The following is a 26,688-nucleotide window of genomic DNA, read 5'->3' as shown; positions in this document are numbered from 1 at the left end:
TGTTCAATTTATGGTACACCATAAGATGTTCTGGACATTTTAGACTTGTTAAATTACCCTAATACAAGTCATTTGTTTTTCCTTATTTGTAATTTAGAACAATTTAGAGATTCTGGTTAGGACTGTCATTTAAAATATCAGGAGATGGGGATTCAGTTTTAAATGAGAATGGGATAATATTTTTAAAGTGCTGAGAAAACGGTAACTATACATTCAGTAAAAATATCCTTCAGAAACTAAAGGCAAAATTACAATGTTTTTAAACAAACAACATCAAACAAATTCATTATTTGCAGGGAATTATTAGCAGGTGGCAGAAAAAGGGTGAGCTGAAAAATGGTACACCCTTTCTCTTAATGCAATAGCACATCCTAATGCTATTTACTATTAGATTTTTGTGCAAAAATAGTATTTGGTAATACACTTTTCTTGTGTCTTTAAATTTATTCTCTTTAATATTAGTTCATCTGCATTTTATAATATATATATATATATATATATATATATATATATATATATATATATATTTACAAAATAATTCATTTAGTTTATGGTATCCCAAAGCAGAATTTGATTGCAGTTTATCTCAGAGATAGAGAAAGTCTGCTTCTCAGGCGAGATTTGGGTATGTATTTCTGTACATCCTACTTTCATGACAGCCAGACTCTGCTTTGGATTCATGATTGTTATTGACTGGGAAAGAAAGTCTTGTACTTTCTTTGAGTAGTGGCAGACTTGTGCTTTGTTTTGGTACAGGATTGGGACCTGAGATGTTTTCCTCCTCAACTCCAGAGGCTGACAGCTTTCACTTCTTCCCTCCTCCCAGAAGCATTGATTTTTGCCTAATTCCTGGGATTAGCAAGGAGGATTTCCTTTCCCTCCCAGAGGCAAAGAGGTTTGCTTTCATTACTTTCTCATTTTCCCTGAGAGTGAGGGTGTTTGTTTCTCTGCTCCCTGCAATTGAAGGATATTTCTTCATTTGAAATAAGAAGTATACTGTGTTTCATGCCTATCAGCCATCTGATTGCCTCCTATATGATCAAGCCACTGAGGGGCTGATTCTCACCCAGTGTTTTTCCTGAGCACCCAATTGAAACCTGTGGAGGAGATTTTGCAAGTGAGTGCAAACTCAGTTTTTATCTGGACCTTCCAGTTATTCTAAACTAATATTCTAGTTCACACTTGGCTTTTAAGAATTAACTGCATTTCTAAAAATGGCTTTTCCCTACCGTATTTTATGGTAGTTACCTTTTTTTCCCCCATGCTTTGTCAAATGTAAAGAGGTAAACATTCCCTGTTTCTTTTTAGAGGGGCTCATCTTTCTTCTTCCTTGATTGTTTTGCAACCTCAATTAGTTAAAGAAAAATTACACTTTTTACATTATCTCTTCTTTTCTTATTATAGTATAGGAGTGATATTTGTGGGTCCATACTAATGTACTTAATTAAGTGGAAGTATAATTTCCAATTTTTGTATTTTTGCCTACCTGGTCATTAGTTTATTGAATGCCAATGATTTAATGTTATCTTCCTCCAGAGAGATGTCCTTTTGCTTTCAGAAGATACTAAAATATGGCGGATTATCTTAATCCAGTCATTGAATCAATGTATTTGAAGCTGAATTTCACTCTTCAGAGGGGTGGTATATGTCCATTTCTTTCTTAATGTATAGACCCAGATGGTCCTTACTGGAGAACACCATTTTCCTTAGCAGTATCTGAATTCTAATTGTTGTCCCTCTAGCACCATGAAATTATCAGAAGTTCTTCTTAGCTTCTCAGGATTTCATTCACTACTTTCATGTAGGCACATTCTCCTGGAGAAAAAGTAGCATACATGTGCATGCATGCTCATGAGTGAGTGTGTGTGCATACACACACACACACACACACACACACACACACAGTGTCTAGCTTGACTCTGACCTTCACTTGTCTCTGAGATCTTGGTCTGAGATTTTTACATACTTTTAACCAGCTTTTCTAGTTGTCTTCAGTGGGAGGATTGTGTGTGCTTGCTCACACACACACACACACACACACACACACACACACACACACACCTTCTGCTGCTAGAAGCCAGGTTTTTGTAAAGTAATGATTTTCTAATTCATCAAAACTCAGAATCATTCTGACTTCTAAGAGCACTGAATAAACTATATATTTACTCTCTAACTCAGACTTTCTTCGATATTTTTATGTGAGGTTTTTAGTATAGTTAAGATGGACAACTCCACAGAACTATGGTGATACATTACTGTTGATATCTATCTTCCTTTAATTCTGACTTCTCAAAAGGAACATCTATTTATATTAAAAGTAGACTGACAGGTGATCCCAGATCTGTATCAACTTGTGCAAGTAATCTTTGGCATAAGGAACATTTACACTTCCTAAGTCTCTCTTTCACAAGCTCTCCTCCTCTCAACTCACTTAACCGTGATTCAAGACAGAATAAATACAAAAAATAAAGCAGATGATTTTAAATAATATCAAATATTCTATATTTGATTTATACCCTGGTTGTTGAAGAAGTTATGGCCTGTGCTTATTTTATATGTTCATCTAGTTTGTTAGGAAGTTTTAAATAAGTATCATTGCTCTTATAAGAACCAGGAGACAAGCCAGCCAGGCATGGTCGTATACACCTGTAATCCCAGTGGCTTGGGAGGCTGAGGCAGGAGGATCTCGAGTTCAAGGTTTAAGGTCAGCCTCAGCAACTGAGTGAGACCTTAATCAACCCAGTGAGACCCTGTCTTTAAATAAAATACAAAAAGAGCTGGGGTGTGGCTCAGTGGTTTAGTGCCCCTGGGTTCAATCCCTGGTTCCAAAAAAAAGGATATAGTAGACAAAGCTGAGTCTAAGAACTATAGATAATATAGCAGGTAAGAACTTGGCAGGAAGGAATTTAATAGAAAAAAGGGTAGCCTGCAAATGCCAACATTTCAGAGGATTAGGCCAATATTGTGATGTCAGGTATCAGGTAAAAACAGATGGAAAAATTTTAAGTGTAGAATCAAAGTATAAGTGACTCAGGATGAGTCTTAGAGAATAAGCAAAAATATCATTTTACTCAGGTTAAGAATTTTAATCACTTTTTATTTTCTCATCATTCTTGGACCAATTGGGTAGCTGTGAAATGTTCTTTCATTGATGTCAGCAGCACAAAGGAGTGAATGGAAATAGCCTTTGAATCTGGCCCTAGAATTGAAGCCTTGTAACTTCGGCCCATATATCCTTGAGCAAAGCAAGCTTCGTGGAAAGACCCAAAGATAATAAGCAAAAATATATAGTCTACCTATTATGAAGTTATGGCAAAGATATAGATGCAAAGATGGATATAAGAAAATAAGGATCAGTAACCAGACTATGCATGTTACTTGTGTTTGGATATTTAATGCCTGCAGTAAGTTGATTGTCATTTTCTTTATTTTACATGGTGATATCTAGCATTTGATTATTGCCATTTCCTTACATCACTAATTTTAATAGGTAATAAGTTCCATGAATTTAGTTAAGTTTGTGATTTTAATAAAATATTAATTAGATACACAGACATAGATATAGAGATGCAAAGATATGGAATAGGTGCCATCACAACTCTTTCCTCCTTGTCTTAGTTACTGCTAAGTGATCATGACATGCTTTCTCTCTGAGGTCAACTGAAGGTTTCAACTCTCCACCCCAGGGAGGTATGAGAGTTGAAACCTATTTACCATTATTACCTTAAATGATCAGATTCCCATCCACATTCAGATACTTGGAGTACAACCAAGGTCCTGGAGTATAACCAAGAAATACATTTTTTAAAAGCAAGGTAACATTTAATCTTAGATGACATCATGTGAGATTTTCTTCTTTTTTTAATTCTTGGAAATATAGTGAAGAGTACTCATGAAAAAAATCAAGAAATAAGTATTGTATGCCCTATAAACAAGGTATTAATTTTAATTTTACTGGACTTTTGATAGTATAATAAATATACTCTTAGTGCTTAGAGTGACTACAAAATATTCTTACTAATTCAAGTTTGTATTTAGACCCTAAAAATATTTTCCAAATGATTTCCTTCCTAGAAGAAAGTATATAGTAAATTACTATGGGATTACTAACCCATTTCTCTTGGATACATTACTTTGGATCCTTTCCAAGTTTCAAAAATATGTGCCTTAATTTCATATCAAATATCACTGGATGACAAACATTCTTAGCACTATATATGTCAATTCACTTATCATTTTGTATGTTCTATACAAAGATGAATAAAGCATGATTCTTTACACTTATAGTTAGCTACACAAATAATCATTATTCATTGCTTACAAATATGATATTAAGAAACACAGATTAGGAGAATTTGAGCAAGACTTCAAAAATGGGTATTTAAGGAGGGTCTTGAAAAATAGGAAAAAACACATTCTTCACAGAAAAAAAGTAGAAAGGAAGTACAGTTTAGGCAAGAGCATTTCAAAGCTTCAAGGCATGAAGTCCGAAAGAATAGAACAACACATGTTTGGGAATTGAAATAAAAGCAGGAAACCAATAAGTAACCCATTTTGGTAGTCTGTACAAACACCATGAAAGGTTTCATTAGAAACACTGGCATTAGGGATGGAGGTAGGTCTTTTGAAAAGATATTTTAAAGGTAGTTTAATAAGACTTAGTGATCAGTTGTAATAGGAAGGGAAGGTGACATTAATGAAAGAATCAAGGAGAATTTGATGTTTTCATCTCAGGTTACTGTCTAGAGTACAGCAGTCATGGAAATAGGGCATGCAAGATAAAGAATAGTGGTGATAGAGAAGGAAATCTCCTTTGAAAAGATCTTAAATATTAACGTGTAAAATACATGTTAATATTGGAATGAAGAAGTGAAAGTGTGAGGGAACCAGGTTTAGTAGGTAGCTTGAAATAGAGTTTAGGAGCTTGGGTTGAGTCGAATTAGGTTAAGTTTTATTAGGAGAGAAATGAACCAGTGAGGCAATGGCAAGGTGTTTAGAGTGTTTGTGTCAGGGCTTTCTCTAAGTTAAAAAGCATATGGCAGAACTGAGATCAAGAATTGCAAGTCAGTTAGGATAAGCAATAGAACAGAGACAATAATTAGGAGATTGACAATTCCAGAAGATGGGGTAAAACTGAGCAGATAGGCAGGAACAAAGGGCTCTGCAAGAATTATAAGGACAGGGAAAATAGCCATGGTTCAAATTCAAGGAAGACATCAAAATGAAAGGAAATTGAGCAAGAGACTTTGCCAAAAGCAGAGCCAATTCCCAAGCATTTTGACCTGATGCTTCAAGCAGATATTAAAAATACTTCTAGAATATAAGAAATCTCAGTAGAGATAAGACCGTTCTCAACTAACTACAGTGATACATATATTTCATACAAGTGTATCTTTCTATTCCAGAAGAAAAGTTGCCAGGCTTTTTTGATGTGAAGGGGAGACACAGATTTTTCTGTTTCTCCTGGGTCCCTCCCTTCCTTCCCATTTTTGTTTGTTTCTTTTTTTCCCCCACTCTTTCCCTGCTTCATTCCTTCCTCTCTTCCTCCCTCTTTCTCTCCTTCCTTTCCTTCTTCCTTTTTCTTTGATATCTATAGCATTGTAAAGGTTTGAAGAGTTTGGTCAGGAAAAAGCCTGTTAATTGTTGGGTGAAGCATCTAGACTTTATACAGGATATTCTGAAGTCCAACTGTTCTCATGTACACCTTTTAACCTAGAAGCTTTGTATATCCAACTTTATGTTCAACTCCCAAGGTTGGAATTAGAACTAATCTTTTGCTTACTGTTTTATGATTTTTCTTTTTTAAAAAAACTCAGTAAATTTTAGAAATCATTTGCTTATTTCTTACAAAAGCTAAACTTAAGATGTTTTTAGAATTTAAACAGAAAGCCTAATAGAATATTTGATCTAGCATTCTCTAGAACTATGTAACAAAATAACTATTTGATTTTTTTTCTTATTTTAATATAGTCTTTTCTGACTTAGCATTCTTTTCATAGATATTATTATGTGTAAATTACGAGAACTGTTTCAGCTGAATTTTTTTTGCAATATTAGCCTCTCCTTTTCACAAGGGAAATTTTGGTAAAGCTTGTTTGGTTGAAACACATTATTGTTACTTTAGGTGCTGATTATTCTGATGCCGAGTTTCCAATTGCCTTGATTAAAGTAGACACATTCTATGGCTTGGATGACTTACATTTCACATTGGTTTGAACAAGATGATTGGTATGAAGGACTACAAAGAGTAAGACATATTTATGTTGTAATTATGATTTTCTGTGATTTTTTCTGCTTTGCTTCTCATGTAGCTATATTATTTCAATCATAGTTTGGACATTTTTGTATTCCAAAAATCTGAGGTTATGAATAAGATAGTTTTAAAGCAGAAGTAAGAATATGATTTATAAAGGTAATAAGTACTGAAGAAAAGACATTTTTTCCTATCCTGATTTCAGATGCATTCTTAATCATGTTTTCAGATTGCCTTCTGGCTTAAAATATAAAATAGCGTTTTGTATAATGAGATTAATGTGTTAAAATAGCAATAATTTGAAAAAAGTCATTTCATCTGAAGAAAAAGATTTAATGGAATAGAAGTTACATGCATTGCTAATACTGCATGTTATAATAATATTATAAAAGGACATGTAAAAAGTTTCTGAGGAAATATGCCATATTGCATCTGATAAATTTTTAGACAATTATGTTTCAAAAGGAATTGCACTGTTACCACGGTAACTTTTGCATAGCATTTTGAAAATAGTATTCTGATCTCTTGTTGCAATAGTAAAAAAGAAAAGCTATTTTAAAATGTGCATGTCAAAATGGATTTAATTTAGAAAAATATGATCTCTTATTTTTTCATCTTTTTAATGGGAAATTTAGTATTATTTAAATGAAGACTGTGTGGATTTTTCTTTTCACTTAATTGTCTACTAAAGAGCCAGAATATCTTTACACAGTTTGACCACATTTTTTCTCATTGTTGTTCCAAAGCATATGCTGTTAAAGATATGCAGTAATTTATTTTTCTTCCTCCTTTTTCACATTTCCATTCTAATCATATTAATCACACAGAGATATTTTCTCCTTAGTTTGTTGGTTTATAAATATAAATCCTTAGTATGGTATAGCCTCTTTGATTCTTGTCCAGATACTTTTGCTTTTCCTTTTCTTCATTTTTTTTTTAAATTGTGGAATGAGCTGGTAGACATCTCTGGAGCCAATAGATATCTGCCTCTGAAGAATGAAACTCATACTGTGAATTCTAAAGCATTCTTCAGATAAGATGTTGAGAATTCTTGAGTAGCTTTTTATCCTGAATTTCAACCTTATCCATAATTGATGGAAATATTTCAGCTTATAAGTTTAATAGTAGTGTTCCAAGCACCACTGACTGATACGACTGATACACATGCACACACACACACACTCTCTCTCTCTCTCTCTCTCTCTCTCTCACACACACACACACACACACACACACACACACACACACTATAGTGCTGGTATCCTATGTGAGTACATTTTAAATGTAATAGCAAATACATTTTGATGTTTCAATACAGGAGGTATATTTTGGTTTGTTTTGTTTTATTCCCATGCATAGTCCATATATTTCTCCATAGAGGAGATAGGGGTGATAGTCTAATTTGGGAGTCAAAGGGGACTAATGTTAATAAAAATGTTTTGTACTAAAATGTGTATTTCTTAGTGCCTTTGGAGCATCTTATGGAAATTATGAGGTTTCGAAATCTTTCTTTCCTTGCCCTTTACTATTACTTTAGGCCTCTGTAAATGAATTCCTGGTTTTGAGACATATTAAAAAAGTAGATATTCTTAAATATAGAAATAAAGTAGTCCTAAATTTCACGTAATCTTTATGAGTTTGATCATCTTGCCCAAGTTTTGATAAGTTCTTACATAGACATACATGAGAATGAAGATCCTATTCTAAATGAAGAAAATTGGCACAAGAATATTAACTTTCATTTCATCTAAAAATCTAGATTATTAATTTTTAGTTTTGTGTTTATGCATTTATACATATGTATATACATTGTATAATCATTGAGCATAGAGATGTTGTGAGTGCTGTTAAATGTTCACAAGATTCATTGTATTGATACACCACAGTGAATCTCATAAACTCGTATATCCAAAAGAAATTAATTAAAAAAAAACAACTATGAGTAAATGGCAGAAAGATCAATAGAGGAAAGGGAGCTAGGAATGGTGAGGGGTAGGGGAAAACAGATGTACTCGAGTCTGAATTAGAACAAGATATATTCCATGCTTTTATAATTATGTCAAAATGGATTGTACTGTCATGTATAACTAAAGAGAACCAATAAAAATAAATAAAATGTTCACAAGAACAGACAAGTTGGACTTTTGAATTAAAAATTATAAATTAGCAATACAGTGTTTGAAAATCATATACAAATATGAATTTAATCTTTAGACTACCAAGTCCACATTTATATTCTAACATTATTAATATTCGTGGCATATTATATAATTATACAATCTATAAATATAAATTTTGATTTTAAATTTACTTCTGAAATTTGGTTTGGGCTATATTGTAACTCTACGTTATATATATTTAAAATTTTAGTATGATCATTTCATATCATAATAATCTTGCATATTTAAAAGTGAGCTTTTTAAAACTATACAAAACTTATGAAGATGTTCTCCGATCACTTGTTTTTTAACCTTTTATTCACTCTCTGTGTAAAACATATTTGCCATATATATTCTCTATTAAACCTAAGAATAACAGTATAATGTGTGTGTGTGTGTGTGTGTGTGTGTGTGTTTCATGTGGTATGAGATTGAAACCAAAAATAAATCTGAGTTAAAAAAAATTTAATGATGCTTGCAAAGAGGGGAGTTGCCAGGTTACTGACACTGTCAGTTACCTGTGGGATGACACAGTGTTCACGCTTTCTTCATGAATCCATTAAAAATATGCATTATTCAGTAAACTGCAATGTTTAGCACTTCATCAGTAAAGTACATGTGTTGTTTCTGGGCCAAAAAGTTTAATTTCTGAAGAAATGTTTAAATAGACATGAAAATTCTTAAATGGAATTCTGAAATGAGCATAATGAAAGGTTCATAATTCATATGCAATATGTTACTTGTCATAATTATTTATCTTTATATGTGACATATTTTGAAAGTTACATACAAGTATGAATTTAATCTTTAGATTTATATTTAAAAATTATAAATGTGTATTTCAAAATGTACCTTCAATTAAATATTTTCTATTTCCAGTAATGATGAATCATTAGTTATATAATCATTCATGCTGATAACAAAGATAGTCAAAGAAAACTTCTGGGCATTTCATCTCTTTGGCAACTGTAGATAATCACTGAATAAAAACTAGATATCTATATATTTTATAATCCTGTTGAAAATATATTCTAGAATTTTCAAATTCTAGCAGTCATTGAATATATAATGCACATTTTTAAATGCAGTGGAATTTGTATGTTTAATGATGCATGACCTGTTTTTATATTTTATTCAAAGTCATAGGTTCTTAATTTCCTTTTTGCTGAGTTTTATGCATTCTATGTAGATTTTAGATAAAAGCCCATTATTAGGGTTTTTTTTTAAAATAAATTGATACTTTGTATTGTCCTATCTATTATTTTAATGACTGGTTTAGACAAGTTAGTCATCTCTGAACTTTAAAAGGATTTAAGTTCTTGAACTATAAGACCTATAAAAGCTTTTTAAGAACAAAAGCATCCCAAATTTTGTGCCAGCATATACTAATTTAGAAAACTTAAAAATATTAGATAGGATAGTTTAAGTAAGAATAGTTTAAGAATGTATAGGTATAATATTTCCAAATACTTTATATGCTTATGATAAATAAGAATTTAGCAGAGGAACTTTGAGAGATCAGTCCAGTATGTTAGAAGCATAGAAGTGGCCACTCTATCTTAACAAGGAGTAAAAGCATAAACAAACCGAAGAATTATCAGGGAAAACCAACTCCAGCCTGCATTAGCTTTCCACACTGAGCAAAGGGGAATACATAACTCTTGCTGCCTTCAGCCATCCTGTTCCACCTGAGGAGTGTGGTGTGGGGAACTGAGAAGCACTGGTTAGGGGCATGGACTCATCAAAAGACTGAGACCTAATGATAGAACTAGAGAGTGCATTCCCTATCTCTGCACTTTACCATTGTATTGCTAAGAGCCTATTTAAAGCATTCAATTCACATGATACATCATGTCCCCTTAGCAAAAAGCTGCAAAGCATACTAGAAGGCAAAACACAGTTTGAAGAGACACACATTAGAATCTGTTATTGTTTCACCCCAAAATGAATTATGTAGGTGTAAATTTAACAAAATGTGTATAAAATCTGCTTAAGGAAAACTATAAAACTGTGAAGAATAGAGTCAAAGATCAGGTAAATAAAAGGACATTCCATGTTCATGGATAAGAAGATGCAATATTGTTAAGATTCCGTTTCTTCCTAAATTGATCTAACAAACCCAATCAAAATACAGCTAGCTATTTTATAGATATCATAAATCTACAAATATCTACACAATAAAATGTCTACAAATATCTACATATATAAATCTGCATAATCTAAAGGTTAAATATCCAGAATAGCTAACTTAATATTTAAGGAGAACAGAATTCTAGGATTAACATTACCTAACTTTAGACTTATTATAAAGACAGTGTGATATTTTGCAAAAGTATATGCAAATGGAAAAGAATAAGAAATCTAGAAATGCACACACACACAATTATACTCAACTGAGCTTTGCCAAAAGAACAAAAGTAATATTGTGGTGCAGAAAGAGCCTTCTCAATTAATGGTGCCAGAACAACTAAATATACATATATTAAAAATCAATCTAGACACAGGCTTCACACCTTCCATAAAAACTAACTCAAAATGGATTATAGAACTACATTTAGAATAAAAAATGCTAAAAATTCAAGAACATACAAGAAACCTAGATGTCTATGGATTTAGCTGTGATTTTTTAGACACCAGAGGTGCATTCTGTGAAAGAGATTTTTAATAACCTGGATTTCTTTAAAGTGAAAAACTTCAACTTTGTAAAAGGTAAGATCAAGACAGTAAGACAAGCTACACACTGGGGAAAATGTTGCAAAAGACACATCTAATAAAGGGCTTTTGTGTGAACATAAATTCCACGATTTTGTCATTTTTTAGTGCTGCATAATATTCCATGGTGTATAAATGCCACATTTTTTTATCCATTCATCTATTGAAGGGCATCTGGGTTGGTTCCACAGTCTAGCTATTGTGAATTGTGCTGCTATGAACATCGATGTGGCAGTATCCCTGTAGCATGCTCTTTTAAGGTCTTCAGGGAATAGTCCGAGAAGGGCAATAGTGGGTCAAATGGTGGTTCCATTCCCATCTTTCCCAGGAATCTCCAAACTGCTTTCCAAATTGGCCGCACCAATTTGCAGTCCCACCAGCAATGTACAAGTGTACCCTTTTCTCCACATCCTCGCCAGCACTTGTTGTTTGACTTCATAGTGGCTGCCAATCTTACTGGAGTGAGATGGTATCTTAGGGTGGTTTTGATTTGCATTTCTCTGACTGCTAGAGATGGTGAGCATTTTTTCATGTACTTGTTGATTGATTGTATATCCTCCTCTGAGAAGTGTCTGTTCAGGTCCTTGGCCCATTTGTTGATTGGGTTATTTGTTATCTTATTGTCTAATTTTTTGTGTTCTTTATATACTCTGGATATTAGGGCTCTATCTGAAGTGTGAGGAGTAAAAATTTGTTCCCAGGATGTAGGCTCCCTATTTACCTCTCTTATTGTTTCTCTTGCTGAGAAAAAACTTTTAGTTTAAGTAAGTCCCATTTGTTGATTCTTGTTATTAACTCTTGTGCTATGGGTGTCCTATTGAAACCTATACATGAGTGGTGATAGCAGCTTTATTTGTAATATCAACAATTGGAAACAATCATATATTCTTCAGTGGGTAAATGGTTAAATTGTGATCCATCCACACTATGAAAAACAACTCAGTCAGTAAAAATAAATGAATGAATGAATGAACTAAATACTGATAAGTGCACCTATTTGAATGACTCGCCAGGGCATTGTGCTGAGTGAAAAAAAAAATCAATCCCAAAACATCACATACTGTATGACTTAATTTATGTAACACCCTTGAAATGGCACAGTTATAGAAGTAGAGAACTGCTAAGTGGTTGTTAGCATTAGGGATGGAATGAGGAAAGAAGGTGGGTGTAGCTTTGAAAGTGCTCAGGAAGGATCCCTGTGGTGATGGAAATGTATCTTTTTTTACCCCCAGAGCTGTTCATCAAACCCAGTGCCTCATGCATGCTAGGCAAACACTCTACCACTGAGCTATATCTCCAGCCCCCAGTGTTCTATGTCAGTGTCAATGTCTTGATTGCAATACTGTATTACCAATGTACAAGACATTATCACTGGTTGAAACTGGACAGATGTATATAGTATCTCTATATTATTTCTTATATTTCCTTGTGAATTGACAATTCTCTCAAAATTAAAAGATTAATGAAATATACATTAAAAAAAATAAAGGGCTTTTATCCAAAATATACACAGAAGTTATAAAACTCAGCAATAAGGAAATGAAGAACCTGACTTAAAAATGAGCAAAAGGCCTGAGCAAATCAAAGAAGATATGTAGGTTTGGGGTTGTGGCTCAGTGTTAGAGTATTTACCTAGCATGTTTGAGGCACTGGGTTCGATTCTCAGCACCACATAAAAAAATAAAGACATTGTGTCCATCTACAACTAACAAAAATAAATAAAGATATGTGAATGGCAAGTGAACATATGAGAAGGCATTCAGAATCATCTGTCATTAGGTAATTGCATACTGAACAATGATGAATGACTACAAACAAATTAGAATGCTCAAAATCTAAATATTAAATGTTGGCAGTGTGGAACAATAGGAGCTCACATTCATTTCTGGTGGAAATACAAAATGAGTACAGACACTATAGAATAGTTTGGTAGTTTCTTATGAAAGTAAACATATTCTTATCATACAAACCAGCAGTTACACTCCTTGATATTTACTCAAATGAATTGAAAATTTACATTTATAGAAAAACCTGCATGTGGATGTTTATAGCAGATTTACACATAGTTGCCCAAATTGGAAAGCAGCCAATATGTCTTTCAGTAGATGGGCAGCTAAATAAACTGCACGAAGACAAAAGAATATTATTCTGTTAAAATGAAATGAGCCATCAAACCATGAAAAGCACTAGGAATCTCTCTACTTATCTGGACAACAGTTGCACTAACAGAATCTGTCTGTTGTGATTATTTTGTAATTATTTTGGAAAACTGAAGTCTCTGCAACTTCCAGAGAATGGTTTGGATGTTAAATCTCAGTCAGTTTCAGCTCTTAACACAGTAGCAGCTACTTGTCCTCTACCTCAAGCCCTATAGTAGGGAACTGTGCATATATTATGGAAGTAGCTTGCATAAACAAAACATCCTGTCCTTTAAATATCAGGGATAACTGTTCTGATCACTAACTATTGCTTCTGATCATAGAGATAGAGACAGAAGCAGGAACTGCTGCAACCTTCCCCCATTGTTGCAAGCCCCTCCCTATCTACCTAAAATGATCAAGAGGTTTTTTGTTTTAGTGTTTTTTTTTTTTTTTTTTTTTTTGCACTGGTGGATATTAAACCCAGGGGTTATTTACCACTGAGCTACATATCCAGCCTTTTAAAATTTTTTATTTTGACACAGGGTCTTACTATGCTTTGGGCCTCACGAAACTGCCGAGGCTGACTTTAAACTTGCCATCCTCCTGCCTCATCTTCCCAAGTTGCTGAGATTATAGGCCTGTGGCATACCACCTGGTTAAAGAGGATTTAAAGGGCTGACACCCTGCCCCACGGCCCCACTTTTTTAACTGTTAGGTTTTTTTGTTTGTTTGTTTGTTTGTTTGTTTTCTTTTTACCATTTTGGGAGCCAGCTATTGCTGACTGGAGAATTGAAAAGCAGCCACATATGCAGAAAAAGTTAGAAAGATACTATGCATACCCAGGGAAAGCTACAAGCTTAGAAAAAAACAGAGAGCCACTAAGTTTTCTGCTAAGGCTGATCCTTGACAAAGAGCAAAAACAAAAGCAATAATAAGAAAACAAATAATAACAATAATAAATAATAACAAAATAAATAATAACAATTATAAATAATAGCAAAAACAAAATAAGTAAACCCTGGGGAGATGGAACATCTGATTTCTAGAGTTAACCACATTATTAGATTTAATTAACCAGTTTTCAACAATAACAAATCTTAAGTACTACAGAGAAGCAGGAAAGTATACTTCTTTTAATGGCAAAGAAAATAAATCAAGATAAAATTTTCCTGAAAAAGTTCTTATGACAGATCTATTAGACAAAGACTTTAAAACAATTGTTTTCAAGCTGTTCTAGGAAGTTGTGAAGAAAATCAAGAAAGAGTGTATGGACAAAATGGAAATACTAACAAAGATAGAAAACTATATATGAAATTTCAGTGAACTCCAATAGGTCCACACTGGGACACATTGTAACTACATAATCATGTACATATTATGTAATTATAATTTAAAACCAAAGAAAAAGAGTGGATCTTGAAATCAGTAAGAAGCAACTCATCACATAAAGCTATCCTTGAGAAGATAATCAGCAGGTTTCTTATCAGACACTTTGAAGATTAGGATGTAGTAGGCCGGTTTATTCAAAGTGAGAAAAGAAAATAAATTGTTAACAAAATTTCATATATAACCAAACTACCTATCAAAAGTGAAGGAGACAAAGTAAGGGAGAAATTATGATACCCACACAAACATAAACTAAGAGAATTCATTACTGGGCGACATTTCTTGGAGTAGACATGCTCAAAGGAATCCATTTGAGGGAAATGAAACACAAAAGACAGAAACTCAAAAGCCCTACTGTCACGACCCAGGTGATGTTTATGCAGTTTCCCAGAGCTAGGATGATGGATGAGTTAGATTAGAAATATTAAAGGATCACATCGGTTACACATCCACTGTTTTACATATTGCCATACTAGTGTCTGATGTATTCTGTTGCCTTTCCTATTCTCTACTGATGTGATTCTACAATCTGTATACAGGGTAAAAATGGGAGTTCATAACCCACTTGAATCAAATGTATGAAATATGATATGTCAAGAGCTTTGTAATGTTTTGAACAACCAATAATAAAAATTTTAAAAAAAGAAATATTAAAGGTATGAGAAATTTGAGAAATAAAGACAACTTGGAAATAAGTGAAAAGTAGGATCTGATGGGGACCAGCTCTGATGGATACCAGTTTTAACAAAGAATAAGAGCCTGTGTTTTATTTTTATAGGTAGGAACATCAAAAAGTTTTAGTGTGACAGTCTTCTTGAGGAAAACAGGCAGAATATGGGAAAAACATATTGTTTGGGGCTTGTCAATTTATGCCTACCTCCTCTCTACCTCTGTGGATGGGCTGCATTTGAACCTAGGGCTGTCCAGCCAAGGCAGGGTGTTGGCATAATCTGAGCAGTCTCCATGGGTGGAATTTCACTTAGAGTTTCCAGAAAAGCAACACTCCTGTCTTGTGACGGCTCAAACATAGCCAAAATTCATACACAGCCTCTGACACCCTACCAAAAAAACCAAAGATCTCAATAAAGGTGGACACAAGGGTAATTACAAAAGCTATTATTTTGAAACAGTGGTTTATAACTCCACTTTTTATGTTCTCCATGATTTATGAGCATAAAGCTTAAAAATATAATATTAGTCTACAGGTAATATTGTTTAAACCTTTATTTGTGATTCTACATTTTGTTTCATACTAATTTAAAAGACTAATACATTTAAAACTATTTATGTTTTGTGGCACATAGGCATCTGCAACTGAAGGGCATAAAGGTAGAGTATCAAAGAACCCAAGTTATACATATATTATTGAAGTTAAGCCAGTAAAAATTCAAATTAGTTCCTTATACATTTAGAACATAAAATATAATCTTCATGGTATCCACAAAGAATATAGATGTATAATATAACCAAAAGGAAATGAGAAAGAAATTCAGAGTATTCCTCCAAAAATTAAATACAAAAGGCAACCGTAATGCAGGAAATGAGAGCAAAAACAAAAGATTATAAGGCATATAGAATAGAAAATGAAAAATGAAAAAGGTAAGTCCCTCCTGATAAATAGACATAGTCAACCCCTCAGCATTCATGAGGGATTGTTTCCAGGACCCTCCAGGGATAACACAATCCATGGATGCTCAAATCTCTTATATAAAATGTCATAATATTTGCATATAATGTACACACATCTTTCCATATACTTTTTTTGAGTCTTATTTATTTATTTTTGTGATACTGGGAATTGAACTCAGTGTCTTGCACATGCTAAGCAAGTACTCTATTACTGAGCTTCACTCCCATCACCTCCAATACAGTTAAAAGCATCTGTCAGTGATTTATAATACCTAAGATTATGTAAATACTTTACTTAATAGTTATTTTACTATAATGTTTAGGGAACAATGACAAGAATGTTGTTCAGTAAATGTTCAGTAATATACTGTTCAGTAGAAGCAATTTTTTAAAAAAATATATATAAAAAATTATTCCATCTATGATTAAATTCACAGATGTGAGATCCATGGATACAGAGGGCCAGCTGTACTTGAAATGTGAATGGATTAAACTTTCTAAGCAAAGACAGAGATTTGCAGAATGGATTAAAATGATTAAACTATATACTATATACAATTAATACACTTTAAATTTGAAGACACAAATTAAAGAAAGTAAAAAGATATTTCACAAAAAAGTGACAAAGAAAGTAGAGTGGCTGCATTAATACAAGGTAAAATTAACTGTAGTTCAAAAAAAAAGGCTAGAAGAGACAAAGAACATTATAAATAAAAAGCTGAATATATAAGAAAGATATAACTATATGACATTTATCAAAACATTAAATAATAACTGACTGAAATAAGGAACAAATTCTATAATAAGAGTTGGAGAATTCAATATCACATTCTCAATGACCAGAACATAGATAATTAAGGAAATTAAGGATTCGACCATCAAATCAGTCCAACTAGATCCTACAGACATGTACACAGAGTACCCTGCTTAACAACTTCATATACATTATTCTCAAGTACATATGGACATTTCTACTTTAAAATAGATGTTAGACTATGAATAAAGTCTCAGTATATTCTTAAGAAATAGGTATTATACAATGTATCTCTGTAATCACAAAAGAGAAGGATAGAGTTAGAAGGCAATAACAAAAAAAAAAACAGGAAAATTCTCAAATTCATGAAATTTAAGCAACATACCCTCAAAACAACTTATACGGGAAAGAAGAAATTACAAGGGAAAATAGAAGATACTTAGAGATGAAAAGCAAAAACATAACATACCAAAACATAATAAAAAAATAATAAATTTCAGAGTAAAAATAAATGAAATGGAGAATAGAAAGACAATGGAGAAAATCAATGAAACCAAAAGTTTATTCTTTGTAAAGATGAACACAATTGAAAAACCTTTATTAAGATAGATTAAGAAAAGGAATGAGTAGACTTGAATTATTAAAATCATAAGGAAAAGTGGGGATATTACAAAACAATACTAAGAAGTATACACCAACAAATTAGACAACTTTGATAAAATCAACAAACTCCTAGAAACAAACAATCAACCAAGACTATACCATAAAGAAATTAAGAATTTGAATAGTCCTATAAGTAGTAAGGAAACTAGATAAAATAATAGAAATTCAAATTGGTTTGATAGCTCAAGTCTTTTTTTCTTCAATCTTTTTTTTATCATGGTAAAATAAATATAACTTAAAATTTACTCTTAACAATTTTAAGTGTACACCTCAATGTACTATATACCTCAATAGTACTAAATGTATTTTATTATGCAACCACCAACCATTACTGCCATTCATTTCCAAAAATCTTTTCATTTTGTAAAACTGAAACTCAAAATCCATAAACAATTATCCCTCACTGCCTCCTTCTTCAGCACCTTACAACTGCTATTCTAAAGAGTATATATGTAATATATATCTCAGAGTGTGGTGTGTGGTGTGTGTGTGTGTGTGTGTGTGTGTGTGTGTGTGTGTGTGTATCCTTGCATAAGGTTACCTGTTATTTAAAAAGGGTGCTGTGACTGTTTAATGGGGGATAGGACAGTCTTTTCAACAAATGAACAACAAAGGAATGATGACTCTTATAAAATATAATGTACAAAAATTAAAATGACTCAAAACCTGAATGTAAGACCCCAAACTATAAGTCTCTTAGAAGAAATCAGGGTAAAAACTTTATAACATTGGATTTGACAATAATTTCTTACATATGATACCAAAGGCATAGGCATTCAAAGAAATAATAGATAAGTTGGATTTTATAAATATTAAAAAGTTGTTCATCAAGAAAAACAACCAACAGATCAAACAGAGAATCCACAGAATGAGAAAATAAGTTTGCAAAACATATCTGATAAGAGACTACTATTTCAAATATGTAGAGCACTTCTAAAAAAAAAAAACAAGACTTACTAGATTAAAAAATTGGCAAAGTATTCAAATAGACTTTTTTCCAAAGGAGATATGCAGATGACCAAATAAGCACATGAAAATATGGTCAGCATCACTAATCATTAGGGAAATGTGAATCAAAGTAACATACCTTTAGAGTGGTTACTATTAAATAATAGAAAATAACAAGAGTTGGTAAAGATGTAAAGCAATCAGAACACTTCTGGTGGGAATGTAAAATGTAGCAGTTGATTTGGAAAATGTGAAAATTTATCAAAATATTAAAAATAGAATAACCACATAGTACAGATATTTCCACTTTTGGACATATATCCCAAAAAATTAAAAGGAGCATCTTAAAGATCTCCCTCTGTCTCTCCCCACTCTACATATTCATAATAGCATATTTGCAATAGCTAATGTAGAAGCAATTCAGCCATCTATTCACTGATGAATGGATAAGCAAAATATCATGTATTGGATAAGCAAAATATCACATTATAATATTATCCAGCCTTTAAAAAAATGGAAATTCTAAGATACATTACAATCTGGATTCAATCTAAGCATATTATGCAAAATGAAATAAGCCACTAACAACAAGACAGATATGTATTTTTTCACATATATAAGTTACTTTAGCAGTCAAAATCATAGACAGCTTTAGAATAGTGGTTGTAAAGGGCTGAAGAAGGGGAGAATGAGGGATAATTGTTTATGGATTTTGAGTTTCAGTTTTATAAAATGAAAAGATTCCTGGAGATGCATAGCAGTGATGATTGATGGTTGCACAATAAGAATATATTTAATACTACTGAAGTGTACACTTAAAATTGTTAAGAGTAAATTTTAAGTCATATTTATTTTACCATGATAAAAAAAGGATTTTAAAATTGAAGAAGAAAAGAATTGGGTTTTTTCAAACCATGAAAAACATAAAGGAAACTTAAATGTATATTGCTAACTGAAAGAAGCTAATCTGAAAAGGGTAGGTCCTGTATCATTGTAACTATATGACACTTTGGAAAGGCAAAAGTATAGAGAAAGTAAAAAGATTAGTTGTTACCAAATTGGCAAGGGACAGGAATGAATAGGTAGAGGTCAGAAGACATTTTAGGACAGTAAAATCACTCTAAACAATATACTACAGTGTCATTGTACATTTGTCAGAATCAATAGTAGAATACTAAGACAGAACCCTAATGTAGACTATGGACTTTGACAATGATACATTAGTATCACTTCATCCATTGTAATAAAAGTACCACCTCGTACTGAATGTTGAAAGTTGGGGAGCTTGTGTTATAAGGAAAGGGAAGGCTACAAAGTGTATTTGGGGATGCTTTATATTTTTGCTCAATTTTGCCATGAACCTAAAACTGTTCTAAAAATGACTTATTTTTTTAAAATGTACAAATTTAGCAGAAAGTTAAAATTTTTAAATGACTCTGATTTACATTTGTTTTTAAAGATCTCTATATTTCCTTTCTAAATATAACTCAATATTTTATTAAGCAAATCAGCATTTTTACTTACATAGAAATGCTATAATTGATATATATATATATATATATATATATATATATATATATATATATATATAGCAATCATAGATCTCTAGAACAATCTACAAACCTATTTCATTTACACTGAGGCTGAAATGACATTTTCAATGAAAAGAATATTACTGTAAAATAACCAATTGGAAAAAACCCACTATATATATATATTTTTTTTAAATTTATACTGAATGCTAGCTCCTGAAGAAATGTAGTGTCATTAGAGGAGGAAGAAAGGATTTTTCTGTAGAAGTTTTGGAATATTTGTAAGCACTCAAATATTGATAGTACTGCTTCTTTATCATGACAATTTTTCACTTCAAATAATTTATTTACTTCTGGTAAACTTTTCACTGCTTCTATCCAGGTAAGGGGTTTTGTGGGACAAGAACAAAGAACTGGAGAAGAAAGTAGATTATTTCCAGATGCAGAAGCATGAAAGAGTAAAGATAAAAGAAAGTAGTGTTGTAAATTAATGTTAATGGTACATTGGAGAAGATATAACTGATTGACATTTACTAATTTCTTAACATTAAGGAAGAAGAGAGCTGGGAATGTATTCAGTGGTAGAGTGCTTTTGTAGCATGTGTGAAGCCCTGGGTTCTGTTCTCTGCAACACACACACACGCACACACACACTGAAGAAGCTAATGAGAGACACCAAGAAAGCAGATAATAAAGAGACACTAAGTTATGGTTTCCATAACTGTATGAGCTATCAATGGTTTGGGATAGCTTGCTTTAAATTTCTGGGTAGCAGAGTAGAAAGAGAAGACTATAGCTATTATTAAGTTTTAGGGTTCCAGGGAATACACTGAACAAGCACCTAGAAACTTTTACCCTACATCTTACATGGATATATTTTGTATATGTGATAATTTTACATATTTTGGTTTTGACATTAACATTATTCTGTTAAAATAATATAAAGCTTTTGAACATCATAAACTAGATGTAGACTAGATATTGGCTATTAACTATATAATGATGGTATGAATTCTACCTTTTAAAGGAAGTTTTTTTTGGTCAATTTTTTTGTGGATGTCATTCATGAGATAACTATATAGAGTAGCACTCTGCCTAGGTATGTTTTTGGCCTTAGTATTATTTTCCAGTTTGATGGATTTTCAATATGATCATAAAACTTACAATCAGACTCACTTCTATAAATATAAAACATCTGTGGTGTTTATACTTTCTTCTCTCCAGTATTTTAGAAGAATCTTGAGTTTACACTTAGATCCATAGAATTTTTTGAACTGAGAGAACTCTTGTAGAAAATGCAGTTCAAAAGTATATTTTAGATTCAAGAAATAGAGACCTAAGGTTGATGGCTGACTCCAACTTGTATTCTGTGCTTGATGCAAAGCTGGGTCTCATTTCTTATTTATTTAGTCTTGGCTTTGGGCTGCTTCTTCCATGCTTCATGGTCTGATTTCTGGGACTGGTAACTGAAACATCTTCTGCCTTGTGCCATAATCCATTCTTATTCAAATATAAACTATTTTCCAACCTTTTTCCTACCCCCCTTTTAACAGTGAGCAATGTTATTGATCCAGCTTCTATATCTATCTTGTGTACTTCAAATACTTTTTGTGAACATAAAGAGTTAATGTAAAACGCATGTAGTTCTGTGACAGAGGTCAGAATCCCACCAACACTAGCCCACAGTTTTAAATTTGAATTTGCTGCCTTACCAGTATTTAAAAATTGGTACATATAACAGAAAAATATGGATATTTCAGTTTTTCTCAGAAGTTCCATTTATCTGGCATATGGGATGGCTATTTCCAATGGCACTAAAATTGTGTACATAGGTAAAATGTGTGCCTTCTCTTCCACTATAGTTCCTATAACTCCTTATAGGTTTCTCAGCCTTTGGCCAAGTATCTCATGTTATTCATCATTTTATGATCTCTTGCTCCTGTAAAATGTTTTGAGGTCTACAAGTATTGGGGAATTCCAATTCCTTTTCTCTGAAAAATGTACGGTGAGATCCATAGTAGTAACATTTTTTCAGGGCACAAAGGTGTGGATTAGAGAAGACATGAAAAATGATAGTGTTTGTCCAATAATGAGAATTACTGAAACTTTCTTCAAATTTGTTTTTCAAGGCAAGCATGTCCCAGGTAAGGCAAGTGGGATTGCTGGCTGCTGGATGTCAGCCATGGAACAAAGATGTGTGTGCTGCCAATGGAGACAGGTTTGCATATTGTGCTACTCTGGCTATCTATATTTATCAGGTAACATAATGCTAATTCTTTTCAATTTTTAATTGTAACAGTTAAAATGATCATTTAATTCAGAGTTGTTTAAGTTTTTTCACATGAAAAGCATAATTGCTATAATTTAGTTGCTATTTCTATTTTCTGTTTTTTATTGGGCTTTCAAATGCTCAGAAAATGTTTATATCATCTTATTAGTAAATTTGAAATGAGAAAATTATATCAGTTGAAGGATGTGGATAGTCTATTAGAAATCATCACATGAAAATTAGTGTGGATACATTTCAAAATATTTTTGAGAGAAAAATCTTTATAACTACTTCTTTAAAAAATTCCAGTTGTCACTTATCAATTCCCAATGTACAAAGGCAGTGTCTTCATGAATTTCTCTAAATAGAGGAGCCATAAACATCTTAAATCCAAGTTTAGTCTTTCTCCTGAACCCCAGAGTCAAATTCTCAAAGGGCTAACCTTTCGTCTAAACCAAAAATGTTAGTCAGAATGACTCACTTCTACGTACCTCCTTTGCCCTTGGTAACCAAGAGTAATGTGATATCTTGTATTTTTCAGTATCTTTCCTACCTGAACTATATAATATTCTCTTATTAGTCTCTCTTCCTTTCATTTGTTTTTTTCCATGATTTATGCAAATATCAATTTTAAAATCTTTAATTGCCATTCATACCATAATATTACATCTAAACTTCATATTATGACTTTTTTTCCCCTGGTATCAGGAATTGAACCTAGGGGTGTATAACCTCTGAGCAACATCCCCATCCCTTTTTCCAATTTATTTAAAGAAAGGACCTTGATGAGTTGCTATTGATCTTGCCATCCTCCTGCCTCAGCCTACTGAGCTACTAGGATTTCATGATTTTAACATCTTGTGTCCTTTTTCTTTTACTCTGTGCTGCAGACATACCAACCAATTGCATTTTATAAAACATCTTAAATTCCTGTCTCCTTTTCATTAATTTATCAGTTTGCCAACATTGCCTGTGGGGGGAACATTTTCTCATCTTTCAAATCTCACCTGAAATGTAAATTCTTTTTTTTTTTTTTTTTAAAGAGAGAGAGTGAGAGAGGAGAGAGAGAGAGAGAAAGAATTTTTAATATTTATTTTTTAGTTATTGGCGGACACAACATCTTTGTTGGTATGTGGTGCTGAGGATCGAACCCGGGCCGCACGCATGCCAGGCGAGCGCGCTACCGCTTGAGCCACATCCCCAGCCCCTGTAAATTCTTTTTCATATTCGACTTTTCCTCCTTCCTCATGAGAGAGGATTTTCATAAAATGAACTCTATTTTTCCATTTATTATAAATGAGGCTGCCTTACCTTTGCATTCTTAAACATTGTACACTCTCTAGCACTTCATAGATAATTTATTAAATGTCTTCGATGAATGAGACCACTCTCTTTTCATCTTCAAATATCAACTATTTCAGTTGACTGAAAAATAATGCTTTATTCTGAAGAATAAATAAGAGTAAAATAGTGCTTTATTCTGGAAAATACTTTTTATTATTACATAAGTTTATTACAAATTGTGCAATGGTTTATTGAAAATTGAAGAAACAATAGCATTCATCCATAAAAACAATTCATTTCCACAATATAGAATAAAATTGTGTGTAGTCCACTTATGAAGACTGGAAATGTCTAGCAATGAAGGTGTGATTTTAATATCACTCACAATCTTTCACTTCCCATCCCTTCTCTATGTAAGACAATAGAAAGCTTCCTTTTTTTCTCCCTCTCATCTATGTCCTTGACACCCTGCATGTACTCCCATGCTTCTCACTCCCAAATTCCTTCTATAAAATTATTTGCCTAGCTAGTCTCAAGTCCCCCTCCTAAAGAAAAGAAGCATGTCAGGCAAAGCAGACTGTTCCTCTCAGAGGTAAGGATGCTAAGAAACTGAACAGGTTTAGGCAAGACAATTTTTTCAAGTTTTTATGTCTGAAATTTTATGATAGCATTTTGTGACAAATGTTTAGGAAGTTAAGCTAAAATTATGAACATAAACTTATGAATGAACTCAAAATTATGCTCATTTACAAATTAACTTGGGTGTCAGTTCATTACAGTGTGCACTGTAGCAACTTGTTTCAAAATATTCCAGTAAACAATTGCATTACTAAATGATAATATTGACATTAAATTGATGTTAATATAAATTTATATTTTAAATCATACATTATATATAATTTATATTTACTTTCATGTGACCTAATTTATATAATCATACATATAAATTTATATAATAAATTAATATTGTGTTATGTGATCTAAAGAGATTTGAAAATTCGGCTACATAAATAGAAAATGTTATAATTTCAGAATAGATGTTTATTAAATAGTACCTTGTACAAACAGACTGAATAGTCAAAGTCCAAAAATAATGTCAAATTCAAGATAATGATTGTGATGTATTATTAGATTTTTCTGAACATTAAGTAATATTCCTACATGGCTTTTGAATTTTTACTTTATAATGCACCAATATATTGTATTAAAGTTCTTTAACATTAATTTATGCTCCCTCTCGATGTAACAGTACAGTTACAACACCAAATTGTAAATATCATAGGAATTCATTAATAATTTAATCCCTACAAGTAGTTCAGTATTCTCTAGTGTGCTTACAAATACTATTGGATACTTTGTGGTAAAATCAAAGAAGGTCACTGATTTTTATATTTTTATATTTATTGTATTTATAGATATTTATAGACTGAATTTCTAATATGTATATACCAGATTTTCTGTTACATTGTATATATTCACAGTATCTACCACGGCTAACATAAATTTCTGAATAATTTAAAACTTAAAAACCTGATCATTTGTAAATAGACAAAAAACACAATTATGTATTTAAATAGGCTCATGTAAAATTATTATTGCTGTAGTGCCATTCAGATTAAAACCAGTAGTACTGGGTTATCTTTAATAATGCTTTCATCAAAGTTGTCTAAGAATATTTGAAACTATAAAAGAAAAAGAATTTATAGGAGACAAAGCCTTAGGAAATAATTAGGACATTAGTCAAAATTTTATATACAAAGATGTTTACTGCACCATAAATGTGATAGCAAAAAGCAGAAGTTACTTAAGTGCAAACCCATAACATCAAGGTTTGTTCTTCAGTATCAACTGACCCTCTTCTCATATCAGATTAGTTTGGCAAGATAGCAGAAGTTTGATCATATAGAGTACAAAGCATTACATGACACTAGAAATGCAACTGAGAACAAACCAGGCAAAATCTTATTGTGGGAACAGAGGACAGGGAGAGGTCATAAAATCAGTAAACAAATAATTAAGTAAATGTTTCAGGAAGTAATGTGTTCCATGAAAACTACAAAACAGATAATAAGATAATGGGATAGGTTCTGAGGAGAGTTATTAATTTAAATAGCATGGTCTGAAAACATCTCTCTAAAGTGGTACTTTTCAAATCAGACCTGAACAGGTAAATGAATAATCATGAGCAGATCAGTGGGGAGAGTATTAGAAGAAAAGAAAACAGTGAGTATCAGGCTGTATGTAACATGGAAATGATTTTACTGGGAGGAATTTTATATCAGATTAGTTCGGCAAGATAGCAGAGGTTTGATCATGTAGAGTACTGAAGGTTCTGTCAGCAGTTAGGATTTTACTGCAAGTATATGGTTAAATAAATATTGGAGTAACATTTAAGATAATGATTTTTAAAACTTTCAGTAACCCTGAAATGATCACTACAAGATGACACATGTAGTACAATCCAAAACGTGGTACAAAAGGTAGAGAAATTACTTAATCTACTAATTAATTCAGGCACATTTACAAATGAAACAGGAAAATATGGGCTATTCATTTTATTCACTTACATATAAAAATACAACCTAATTTAAAAAATGACACAAAAAGGGTCAATGATTCATTGCTCTGGAAGAGTTGTATATCTTAATAATATAGAGATAAGCATTTGATTTATTTAAAATCCTAATTTTTTGTACAACATAGTTTAATTTTTAAGTTTAAATATAAGTGAAAATGGCAGAAAAAAATTCCAAAACCAAGGGGTTTTTTTACTCTTCATAAATGGATATAGCCATGGAAAATGTAATAAAGCTCTGAATTCTTGTGCATTTGAATGTAAAACATTTTTATTAATTTTAATTTGTTTTATTTTTCATTCTCTCATTTACCCCAAATGTTTTTTTCTGCTGATCGAATATACTTAAATAGACCAAGACTTAAAATTTGTTCATCTATTTA

General features: G+C 32.1%; 1 protein-coding gene across 1 annotated transcript in view; it reads left to right on the top strand.

Moving 5' to 3' along the window:
- Nucleotides 1-26,688, top strand: part of WDR17 (WD repeat domain 17) — a 94,196-nt gene that overhangs the window by 10,356 nt on the left and 57,152 nt on the right. Inside the window, exon 2 of the mRNA XM_081269434.1 lies at nt 22,307-22,435. Coding sequence (XP_081125560.1) covers nt 22,313-22,435 — 123 coding nt within the window. The 5' untranslated portion in view covers nt 22,307-22,312. The remainder of the gene's footprint in view (nt 1-22,306; nt 22,436-26,688) is intronic.

Source organism: Spermophilus citellus (assembly GCF_964194105.1).
Source record: "Spermophilus citellus genome assembly, chromosome: 16".
Classification (NCBI taxonomy): Eukaryota; Metazoa; Chordata; class Mammalia; order Rodentia; family Sciuridae; genus Spermophilus; species Spermophilus citellus.
The sequence above is the reverse complement of the archived record's forward strand: the minus strand, read 5'-3'. Positions and strand labels throughout refer to the sequence as shown.